This window comes from Leuciscus leuciscus (assembly GCF_965113295.1).
Source record: "Leuciscus leuciscus genome assembly, chromosome: 21".
In the NCBI taxonomy this organism is placed as follows: Eukaryota; Metazoa; Chordata; class Actinopteri; order Cypriniformes; family Leuciscidae; genus Leuciscus; species Leuciscus leuciscus.
The window spans coordinates 14,269,905-14,282,587 of record NC_138745.1 but is presented as its reverse complement, the minus strand read 5'-3'; the positions used below and the strand labels follow the sequence as shown (position 1 = coordinate 14,282,587).

Genomic DNA, 12,683 nt, shown 5'->3' with positions numbered 1-12,683 from the left:
ATCTGACTCAATAAATGAAAGGTTTTAATAATATCTGTGCCTCACTAAAAGTGAGCGAATGTTTGACTATTCCTTTTAACCATTAAATGAACAATGTCAAAATCAGTTAGAACAATCACATGTAACAAATTAATATTTCAGATATCAGAGATCAATTCCACAATCAATTCAAATATCTAGAACATGGTTATACATTGGTTACACCAAATAATCTTACCCAGTTTGTACCTGAGAGAGAGAGAGAGAGAGAGAGAGAGAGAGAGAGAGAGAGAGAGAGAGAGAGAGAGAGAGAGAGAGAGAGCACCTATTCTGAGCCCCAGAGAGAGCGAGAACACCTTCCTTTATCCTTTTACCAGGTGACATGGGAATGGGGGAGACCACCCTCAGATGGCTTCTATCCAACTAAAGAGGGGTGGCCTTATCTGGCCTTATCTCTGAACCAGTTTTCTCTAAACTTCTCTAAATCTTATTTCCTTTTATTTTATCTATCTGTATATGAGATATCTGTACCACTCACTTTGAGACATTTCAAATGACACCAAGAACATAACAGTCAATGATAAACATTCACATTAAACCATGTTCTTGTGTTAGTTCTTAGTTGTTTCTGAGAGGAAGTGAGGTTGTATTGGGGAGGTCGAATGTTAGCCAGTAGGGCCCTTTTGTCTCATAAATCAGGCCTCAACCAGTATTTTCAGTCTTACCTGCATAACTACACACAATTTTGTGAGAACCTTCACTGCTTGGATCCATAAATAGGACAGAGTCAGGTTTGAGTTTTGTAGCTGTTTATTACAACTGAAACGGGGTTTGACATGAGATGAATGTTCATTTTTTTGTCTCCTCCTCTTTTGACAGTGTCTTAATGATCTCCTCTTTCTTGGCCTGCAGGCGCTCTTCACGGCGCTTACGGGCCTCCCTTGTCCTAGAGCGACGAGCCTCCGCCTGGTCACTATAAGAGAGCAAAAATACAGACTTATATTTCATTATTTCATTTATTGAAGTATTCAAATACTATTCACTTTATTCTAGAGCAGTAAAAAAAATATTTTTTTTTTAAAAAAACACTTAAATTGCTGCCAGAGCAGTTTTACTTACGACAGCAGCTTCTTGCGAGCCTTATCAGCCTTCAGTTTGTGGATGTGCTCCATGAGGATGCGCTTGTTCTTGAACACATTTCCCTTAGCTCTGAGGTACAAGCTGTGGTACCTGAACAAGAAAAAGATGAAGTATTTTAATATTATAAGTATTAAAAGTAGGGATACACTGATAAATCCTTAAAATTGATGTAATCAGTAATCAAAATGGGCAAGCGTAAGGATTTGAGCGAGTTTGACAAGGGCCAAATTGTGATAGCTAGACGACTGGGTCAGAACATCTCCAAAACTGCAGCTCTTGTGGGGTTTTCCCAGTCTGCAGTGGGCAGTATCTATCAAAAGTGTTCCAAGGAAGGAACAGTGGTGAAACGAGACAGGGTCATGGGCGGCCAAGGGTCATTGATGCACGTGGGGAGCAAAGGCTGGCCCGTGTGGTCTAAACCAACAGACAACCCACTGTAGTTCAAATTGCTCAAGAAGTTATGCTGGTTCTGATAGAAAGGTGTCAGAATACACAGTGCATCACAGTTTGTTGCATATGGGGCTGCATAGCCGCAGACCAGTTAGGGTGCCCATGCTGACCCCTGTCCACCACCGAAAGTGGCAACAGTGGGCATGTGAGCATCAGAACTGGACCACGGAGCAATGGGAGAAGGTGGCCTGGTCTGATGAATCACATTTTCTTTTACATCACGTGGATGGCCGGGTGCGCTTACCTGGGGAACACATGGCACCAGGATAAAGAGCTTCATTCATTTTTATACGATTTCTGTCAAGCCCTTTGCAGTTTGAGTGTGTTAAGAAGAGAGCCTCAGACCATTTACATAAAGGCTTGCCACAGTACAAGAAACAATATAATAGCCATATATAATGTATAGTCGTTTTAAAAAAACTAAGTAAAATTCAAAGTTTGAAATCTTTTTTTTTTTTTGTTCTATTGTACTAAAATTTTACCCATAGCACCACCTAGCTTCCAACCAGCTGCAAGTCTAGTTTGGATAATTTAACAACATTTAACGAAATTACTAATAATTACAATGTCAACTAACGTTAAGCGAGCCACCTTTTGTTAAAAAATTTAGAACTGAATTAAAATATCTGCACGTTTTCCATACTGCTATTTGTTTGTATTACACTATAACTTTTACCAATAATTAGTGGTGGGCCGTTATCGGCGTTAACGTGCTGCGTTAACGCGAGACTCTTATCGCGCGATAAAAAAAATATCGCCGTTAATCTATTCTCCAAGTTGGGTTGGGAGATGGCTCTATACTACACAAGCTATGATGACGCAATCTAACCGCGGCCGCGAGGTAAACCCGGCTGCAACGCATATTCGTCGTCATCTTAAGTAAACACGGCTGAAAGTGAAAGCTGGTGAAAAAGATCGGTGCAACATCCATTATTTGGACTTGGTTCGGGTTTAAGCCGTCAGACGAGCAGCAGCAAACTATATACAGAGTGTGTAGGGTAACAGTTCGGTAAGTTAACACACGACTAATCCGTTCGACCACCTCAAATTCAAAACGAAACATGATATCACTGAATACCAGCGCGCGCGTATTATTCCCATTCCAATATATCTTAGTGGTGTAGCACATAATCTCGATTTTAAGAATCGTTGTTGTGTTTCTTTTTAACTGAAAAGACATCAGTTAGACAATATTCTAATTTTAAATTTGGGGTTTCATAAGCTCCAAGCCATAATAAACATTAGACCTACTTAAGTCTCTGCAGCTAGTGTACTTACATTTTATTTATCTGCAAAATTATGTTGTATACTTACAGTTTTGCACAATATATGTTCTCAAAACTACATACACCCTTTAAAAAAAAATACATTTAGCAGTTGTTTAGCATGGGTCTGTGTAATCTGTTCTGAAATGGTTTTATTATAATATACTGTATATCGTTATCACAAGAGGCTGCAATGTATATCACAATATAGATTTTAGGCCATATCGCCCATCCCTAATTGATAGCCTATAGTAGTTGATAATAACATAGGCCTACCTAATGTTGCCTACGGACGGTAACAGTACAGTAGTAACCTTTTACAGTCTATGAGTAGAACAGCTTTCTCAAGCAGTTTGTGATGCATTTTGGAAACAGGAGATGAGCCCCTGGTCTAATGCGCCACCTGGCTTGAGAAACCCGTTCTCAAAGACTTACTTTTATAGTCATTATTTGGGTAGCACACATATTCTGAATGCCTTCGGCAGAATTCAAATGAGCCATTTTAATCTAGATTAATCTAGATTAATTTCAAAATTAATCTAGATTAAAAAAATTAATCTATGCCCACCTCTACCAATAATACATTTAACATTTTTTTAATATTTTAATTCTAGATTCAGATGTTATTTTTTTAAGGATCTTTGGGAAGATGTCCTGAATGAAAATAAAGGGATAGTTCACTTTGAAATTAATTTTTGGTATGTTTTAGCTTACCTCAAGGGCATCCAAGATGACTTGGACATGGCTGTGTATAAGTGGTAAAAACGATTTAATACTGTTCGTTTTCTCACACAAACCGCTCGTTTCGTGTCTTAGGCCATCAATGTGTACTTACGATGGGGAATTGTTTCATTTGGACGACGGGGAATTGTTTTAATTTGGACTCTGTGCATGCTCTTTGAGACAGTGACCATAGACCTGCATTATATGACTGACAGACAAGAACGGTTTGACCTAAAAATATCAAAATTGAAACTACTGCGGAAAAAAAGACACCTATATCTTGGATGCCCTTGAGGTAAGCTAAAACATACCAAAAATTAATTTCAAAGTGAACTATCCCTTTAAGGCAGCCCACCTCATTAGTGTGCTGGCAGATTCTTCTACAGATTCAAGTGTAAGAGAGTTGGAGGGTGTGCATGTTTGAATCCTCCACAAAGGTATTCCCAAAAACATCTTCATTGGAGTGGAAGAACTGCCAAATGCCACTGCACCTGGGGCCTGTACCATGAAGCCGGTTTAGGTGGCTAGCCAGCTATGTTTCAGTTTAGTTTCCGCCAACCCTGGGTTTTAGGTACTATGAAAATAGCTTGGCTTTAATCTGTGTTCGTTGCCATGGTATCTTACGCTGCACGGCTAACCTGCTCCGGGGCAGGTTATGTTCTGGATTCAAGATCTCAGACTGAAGTTTGACCAATCAGCTGAGAGCAAAGAAACATATAGGTGACGTAACTTATTCCCAGTGTCTGTTGCAATGACTTCACCTTTTCTTCCAAATCCTGTGACATCTCAGCGCAAATTGTTTGACGAGCACTTCGTAGAGAAAGAGTTTTTAGCCAGACAAAATCCCCTTGCCTTTCCTGATAGTTACTTGTATGAAAGATACAGATTTTCCGCGGAAGGAATGTCTTATCTTTGCGAACTTCTTGAGCCGCACATAAAGAATTTAACACGTCGAATTCATGCACTTACTGTACCGCAAATATTGCGTTGCGTTTTTTTTTTTTGTTGCAAGTGGTACATTCCTGCACGGTGGGTGACGCACAGAAGCTCGGGGAAAACACGGTTTGTCGAACCATTCGTAAGGTGGTCCTCGCTCTGCAGGAGTAGGCTACATGAATAGTTTAATTAATAGTGTTCCCCGGACATTTATCGGCCATGTCCATAAAAGAGGGCTTTTATAAAATTGCCGGTAAGATATATTGATAGAGTGACATCACATGAACACATTTTATTTATTTATTTTTTTCCAAAAAGCAAATTGCACAAATGTACTATACAATATAAAACATGTTAAGAATTATTTTAAATCTTTATTATTATTCTGTTAATCTTATGATAGGATTCCCTAGCTTTCTTAGTAGTACAAATACGTTCTATATTTATGTAAAATTATGTATGTATGTGTAGCCTATGTGTAATAGCCTATAGCCTATTTTTATAATATATAAAAAATGTGCATGTATCATTTTTTATATTAGGCCGCTGTACGTGAGCTGTATTGTTCAGTTTCGTTCCACCAAGTGGGGCACTCATTTTTCTTTTGCTCAATATGTTCAACGTTAATAAAAGGTATCCAAGCAAAAAGTTCTCCACGCATTATCCTGCAGTTAATGAGAAATTGTAATTTATTGGCGCACTATATTGACTGCGTATTGAGACGTCTAAAACGGTTGAGCTCGATTTTCAACCAATCAGCATCGAGAATGTAAGTAGGTCACAGCCGAAATCAAGCCAATATCACTACGCACATGTAAACAGAGGAGGACGTAAGCAGCGCATCTTCATCTGATAGCGGCGATCAAGCTCGATTAACACCCGTAAAGTGTATTCTTCATGTCAGAAAAGATGGTGGGAAAGGTCCGCAGCCCTTTACTGAAGTCCGATGGGAAAAAAATCAAGCAATGTGCGTAGGAATGGCTCAAAACGTCGGACACTACGGAGCTAACGTTAGCTATTGCTAATAAACATGTTGCCCTCCTGGACAAACTGGTCTCTGATGTCCCAACAACTACGGGTTTCACCCGGCCTGATATCGGCGTTTTATAGAAAAAAAACAACAAAAAAAACACGCTTGACTTGTGTGTATGTGCGTGATGGGTAGGTTAAGGGGTCGGGTTAGTGTGTGTGTGTGTGTGTGAGAGAGAGAGAGAGAGAGAGAGAGATGGGTAGGTTTAGGGGTCGGGTTAATGTGTGTGTGTGTGTGTGTGTGTGTGTGTGTGTGTGTGTGTGTGTGTGAGAGAGAGAGAGAGAGAGAGAGAGAGAGAGAGAGAGAGATGGGTAGGTTTAGGGGTCAGGTTAGTGTGTGAGTGTGTGTGTGTGTGTGTGTGTGAGAGAGATGGGTAGGTTTAGGGGTTGGGTTAGTGTGTGTGTGTGTGTGTGTGTGTGTGTGTGTGTGTGTGTGTGTGTGTGTGTGTGTGTGTGTGTGTGAGAGAGAGATGGGTAGGTTTAGGGGTTGGGTTAGTGTGTGTGTGAGAGAGAGATGGGTAGGTTTAGGGGTCGGGTTAGTGTGTGTGTGTGTGTGTGAGAGAGAGAGATGGGTAGGTTTAGGGGTCGGGTTAGTGTGTGTGTGTGTGTGTGTGTGTGTGTGTGTGTGTGTGTGTGTGTGTGTGTGTGTGTGTGTGTGTGTGTGTGTGTGAGAGAGAGAGAGAGATGGGTAGGTAAATAAATAAATCAAAATTAAATCTTGTTTACAATAATCATTCCTGTGAATATGTACATGTAGTGCAGTTACTGCTCGTGTATGCAAATTAACAATTCACCATTAAATGTGTTATTTTTAAAAGTGTTTTCTTTGTATACTTTTGAGTTTAACTTGGAGTGAGATTTGGGGGGGGGGGGGGGGGGGGGTTTGCAAAAAAAAAAACTTGCATCACAATAAGTGTATTGTGATTGTCAAAACATTTTAGTAACTAAACTGAATTTTGACAACATGTTACAATGTTTATATGGTACAATTTCTGGTAAGCTAAGTTTTTTTTTTTTTTTTTACAAATTTCTTAAAGAAATTTCACGATTTCAATTCAATTCTTGTGATTTGATTTAATGTTGACTCATTTGGATAAATATTAGGTACACAAGATAGGCGTTAATTTTTCTCAAGAACAATAGGCTACACACAGACAGCCCTATCAGCTGGTAGTATTATTTAAGGTTAAAAATAACTCAAATTAAATATAATGTGTTTTTTATTATAATAACAACTTTATTTAATGATATAAGTACAAATATAATAAATATGTAATATAGTACACATATTTAGCAAAATACTCTCTATAGCTCTTTTTCTAGCCATCTTACGTGCCTATATTATGGTCATTAAATGGCTTTCCTGAGAATGGATGTGTGGTGTGAGAGCGTGTGAAAAGTGTCAATTGCGTGAGTCTCACGGTGAATGCGTGAGAGTTGGGAGTTCTGTTATTATATTTTGGCTTAATTCTATTTGTTATTCAGATTTTACCTCAAATATTACCTTTGAATTGGAACAACATAATGAGAAGTAATTGGGATGTTAATGTTACAGTAGAAGTTTTCTTGATAATCTTATCATGTTTTCTGTCCCTAGATAGCAACTTCAGGTATATCACACATTTCAAACTGTTTTAAAATTTCAAAATTTTATTTTGTACTTCAAGTGGTAATTCGGCATTTTTTGGTTTATATGATAACAGGTTTGAAAGTGCAAAATTCCCTATGTTTTCCCTTTTTTTCAAAATGGGCACCTTTAGCATAATTTTTCTCAAAAACTGCAAGATTGTGTGTGGAGAACTTTTTCCTAAGGAATCTCATATATATTTCTGATATTAAATATGTGGAACGAAACCCTATTTCTAGGCCTCTTTTAGGCTACTGACAGCAGCCAGGGTATATGCAGGAATCATAGAGATGAATTTACTACCTTTTACTACCTTTTTTACCACCTCCACAATATTTTTTACTACCATCACTACATCAAGCAGCAGCCCTTTTTTTGGGGGTGTGGTGGGGTGGGCGGGGTATGTAAAGCACCACTTACTACTTACTATAAGGTATAAGTGTGACACTGTCACACCCATCATACATATTAGGTACACTAATGTTTAATTGTTATCATTAAGTAGGCCTATTGTCATTGTCAATTATGTTTTTTTTGTAGTGTCGAGTTGAGTTTCAGTTGTCCTTATCTTAACCCTAGCCCTTGAGTTATGCTAACCATAGCCCTTAGCCCTAATAAGGTGAATAATAACCTTGGCACTTTGTCATTGCTATCAACTCCGACTCACTCAGGGCTCGACATTAAGCCTTTTCATGTGCTTGTCCTCTGGACAAGTAAATGTGTCATTCACTTGTCCGAGTAAAAAAGTTGCTTGTCCGGAATGTTTTTGGTGTGTATGTGCTGTAAATATAATTTATTCTGAAGAAATATCCTCATCTGTGATAAATCAGCTCTGATATATTTAAATCTGCATATTGTCATATCTGCACCTTTAAAGGGCCACCCCCCACCCCCCAAATCTTATTCAATGTATGCTTAATCTTTAGTTTTAAATTTTATCAATAGATTAAATTGGAATAGCCTATTAAGATAATATAGGGCTGTTGTTACCCTAGGAAGGGCTGATCAAATTAAATCATTTACACTGAAAATTTACAACTGCATTAAATAATGTTATGAATATGAGATCGTTTAAAATATTTTCGTTGGAAAGAATGATACTTTTAAACATGAAAGTAAACCGCCAGTAGGAGGCGTCAGGCGACCGTCTTAATGAGCGAGTCATTGAGTCATTCATTCAAACGATTCGTTCAAACAACTGATTCATTCAAGAATGAGACATGTTTATGAATGGGACATTGAATCTTTGACTCAGCCAATTTGTTCAATCAAAACGCTGAATCATTCAGTAATGAAACACGGTTAAGTGTTGCTGTGAGATGCGTTTGGAACTATTTTTGCTGCTGAAACAGAACAAAAACAGTCAATATTGTGTCTAAAATGTAAGTAACTTAATTTGAACTGTTTATTGAACTGTTGTATCAAAAGCAATGTCACATTTTCAGTCGTGATGGTACTCAAGAAAACAGCACTCATCGTGTGAGGTTGATAAACTGTATCATATGTTAAAAATATTAAAACACATTTTGAATTTTGGCACTGGCAGTAACGTTATGTTGTTAACTGAGTTTAAACTGAGTTTACATTTGTTTGGATTTCTCCTCGAGAGGCTGCGCGAGCCTCAACAGCGCAAGCTTGTTACCGTCAGTAATACATCCACTATCGATCGCAACTTACAATAAATATAAATACAATCAGAATCATTCTCTCATTTTAGTGATTCCCTAGTTATTTATACATTTTTTGTTATTGACGTTTAATTAGGCTACTTGTCCGGTCGGGCAAGTAAAATTCTCTTTCTCTACAAGCGTTAATGTCGAGCCCGTCAGGTCCTGTTAGCACCGTATATATATTTTTTAATTATGCTAGATGAAGTTAAAATATATGGAGACACAAATATTAAGCAAAAAAATGGAAACTCATATATTGAGGTGGTGATGAAAAATTTACTACCAAGTCAAATTGCGTTTGTTACCTTTTACTACCTTTCAAGGGCCTTCATTTTGGTAGATTATTTTTACTACTTTTACTACCGCGGGGACACCCTGAGCAGCCTATCTCTCTCTCCTCACACACACTCACACACTAACCTGACCCCTAAACCTATCCATCTCTCTCTCTCTCTTTCTCTCTCTCTCTCACACACACACACACACTAACCCGACCCCTAAACCTACCCATCTCTCTCTCTCTCACACACACACAGACACGCACACACACTAACCCGACCCCTTAACCTACCCATCACGCACATACACACAAGTCAAGCGTTTTTTTTTTATTTATTTTTTTTATAAAACGCCGATATCAGGCCGGGTGAAACCCGTAGTTGTTGGGACATCAGAGACCAGTTTGTCCAGGAGGGCAACATGTTTATTAGCAATAGCTAACGTTAGCTCCGTAGTGTCCGACGTTTTGAGCCATTCCTACGCACATTGCTTGATTTTTTCCCATCGGACTTCAGTAAAGGGCTGCGGACCTTACCCACCATCTTTTCCGACATGAAGAATACACTTTACGGGTGTTAATCGAGCTTGATCGCCGCTATCAGATGAAGATGCGCTGCTTACGTCCTCCTCTGTTTACATGTGCGTAGTGATATTGGCTTGATTTCGGCTGTGACCTACATACATTCTCGATGCTGATTGGTTGAAAATCGAGCTCAACTGTTTTAGACGTCTCAATACGCAATCAATATAGTGCGCCAATAAATACACTTTTCTCATTAACTGCAGGAAAATGCGTGGAGAACTTTTTTCTTGGATACCTTTTATTAACGTTGAACATATTGAGCAAAAGAAAAATTAGTGCCCCACTTGGTGGAACGAAACCCTATTTCTAGGCCTCTTTTAGGCTACTGACAGCGGCCTATATATTATAAAAATAGGCTATAGGCTATATTACACATATAAGCTACACATACATACATCATTTTACATAAATAGGCTATAGAACGTATTTGTTTAACTTACACATTAACAATCAGCAATCTTTCTCCAACAGTCTTCTCTTGCTTTGGCAGCAGAGACCGTATTGTTTCGAGCTTGAAATACATATTTAAATTCATCGTAATTCTGAATGATTATCTCTTGCTCCTCCGCGGGAAAATATATTGCTCACGCTCTACCCGCGATTGGTTGTTCAGTGTCGACGTCACTCTTTTATGTGCACGCGCGCGTGGAGTAATCATAGCTTAAGGATCAAAGCCTGAGTTGACAGAGAAAGTTGATGAGATGCATCATGGTACCAATAAAGCCTGATTGCATCGGTTTGGTTTTGTCAACTCAAAACTAATCCTGTAACCCCGAGTTTGTTCAGCTACCTTAATGGTACAGGCCCCTGGACACTACAAAAATGCCATCAAAAATGGTGATATGTAAACATATTTTGCAAGAAAAGTGTTGTAATGATGCCATGTAATTGACCTCTCATCTTGCTTCAGCTCTTCAGAAAGCAGATCTTCTTGACTGGAAAGAACGGTTGGTTGGATTTGGCTCAGATGGTGCAGCTGTAATGGTGGGGAAGCATGGAGGTGTTGCAAAATTGCTGAGGCAGGATGTTCCGCACCTTATTAAAATCCACTGTTTAGGACATGGATTAGAGCTGGCTGCTCTTAATACAATCAATGCCCATGAAAAAAATAGGAGAGTAAGTATTTATACTTAATCTCATTTTGTTTAATCTTTCTCTTATATCAATTGACACTGACTAACAAATATTACATGTTGCAGGCAGTGGTGTAGTGGTAAAAAAAAAGAGGTGGGTAAACTATAAATTCTGGTGGACCATGACGTGGTCACCCGGTAAGGTGGGCCACTGCCTACCGGTGTATGTGTATCCTGATGACATCGCTATAGGCTATCATTTGATGGTACTACCAAGGGTATCACTGGTTGTTCCCTCATCATAGGTCACACAATCACTATTAAATAATTCATACATTAATCTAAGTTCTTGTTAAAGAGACTCAAAAAGGAATAATATGGTTGAAATCTATAAAGTTTAGGCTACTAAATGAGGGGAGGGGGGATTTGACTATTGCTTTTATATTGTTAATCAAGGTTTCAGGGGCTTTTGGGGTCCTTAACGTGCTCAAAAACTCTTGAAACTTTACATACAAGTCGGAACCTGCGGCCATCAGGGCCTGGCTGAAGCTGGTACCCGGGCGTGGCAGGGGGGCTCAACAGCGCCCCCTGGAATGGGGTCCGAAAACTTGCTCCATAGATCAAACTAGCTTGCATGAATTAATATGAAACTCGGCACACACATAGATCTCATCGGGCCGAACAACTTTCGTGCTCTAAGTTTTGCGCCAGCCCAACAGGAAGTCGGCTATTATGGGTTGTTTGGAAAACGCTTGCTGTGGAATGCGAAGTACTCCTCCTAGAGAATTCATCCAATCCCCACCAAACTCGGTGTGCATGAAGTCAAGACATTGAGGATTCTAAATTGCGGACAGATTTTTGATATCTCGAACGGTTTGGCCGTGGCGAGGAAACGAATTTATGGCGAGAAAAGAGAAACACGAAGTGGAATAACTTCTGCATACATTAACTGATCTTGATGAAACTTCAGCAGTGTGTTCGTGGTAAGAGGCCGATCAGATGGATGTAACTATTGTGAGTCAAAGTTATAGCGCCACCAACTGGCAGCAGGAAGTGTGTCACTTTCAACATGCTTTTGACAAAAGTGGGCGGGTTAGTTTTAACTACAGTAAAAAAAAAATAGTTTGTATATTGTACTCATCAAGCCGGACAACTTTCTAATTTACATTCATTAGCCCCGGCCATCAGGAAGTTAGATATTTTGGTCTGAATGTGGATTTTTTTGCAAAATCAGCCTCTGAATTTTTAGCCACTCCTCTTAAACTATTTATTTTATTCCCACCAAACTTTTTCAACATGATGAAAATACATTAAATATGCTAAATTGTGAACGGATAATAAATATCTCAAACGGTTTTGCTATGGCGAGGGATTAAAGTAATGTCCAAAAAGGAATCAGAAAACATCTCATATCTTCTACAAATGTAATTATACATCGTTTATTTTTATATAAAATTATACAAATATTAGAACTAAACCCATTTTATTCTGTTTTTGCAATTGAAGAAGTATAAAAAAAAAGTTATACTTCCCTCTTGTGTCCAAAAGGATATAAAAATAGTATATTAAACTTTTTACTAGGTAGGCCTATATTGTATTTAAATATAAATGTATTAGGTATATGACTGTGAGGATATTTTCCCATCGGTTAATCGACGTGTGACACGAGCGGGTGCTTTTAAATCGCTAATATAAAAGTGAAAGTAAAATTCGGACGTCCGCACGGACATTAATAATGGTGCACACACGTTGGAAAGAATGATACTTTTAAACATAACACTAAACCGCCATTAGGTGTCGCCAGGCGACCGTCTTAATGAGCGAGTCATTGATTCATTCGTTCAAACGATTCGTTCGAATGACTGAGTCATTCATGATTGAGACAGATGTTTATGGATTGATCATTGAATCTTTGAGTCAACCGATTCG

The 12,683-nt window shown here is 38.7% G+C and overlaps 1 protein-coding gene across 1 annotated transcript in view; it reads right to left on the bottom strand.

Moving 5' to 3' along the window:
• Positions 1-771: 771 nt before the first annotated feature.
• LOC309485823 (large ribosomal subunit protein eL19-like) overlaps positions 772-12,683 on the bottom strand; it is a 60,803-nt gene continuing 48,891 nt past the window's right edge. The window contains exons 5-6 of the mRNA XM_082152881.1: positions 1,099-1,209; positions 772-952 (exon numbers count right to left, since the gene is read on the bottom strand). Coding sequence (XP_082009007.1) covers positions 829-952; positions 1,099-1,209 — 235 coding nt within the window. The 3' untranslated portion in view covers positions 772-828. The remainder of the gene's footprint in view (positions 953-1,098; positions 1,210-12,683) is intronic.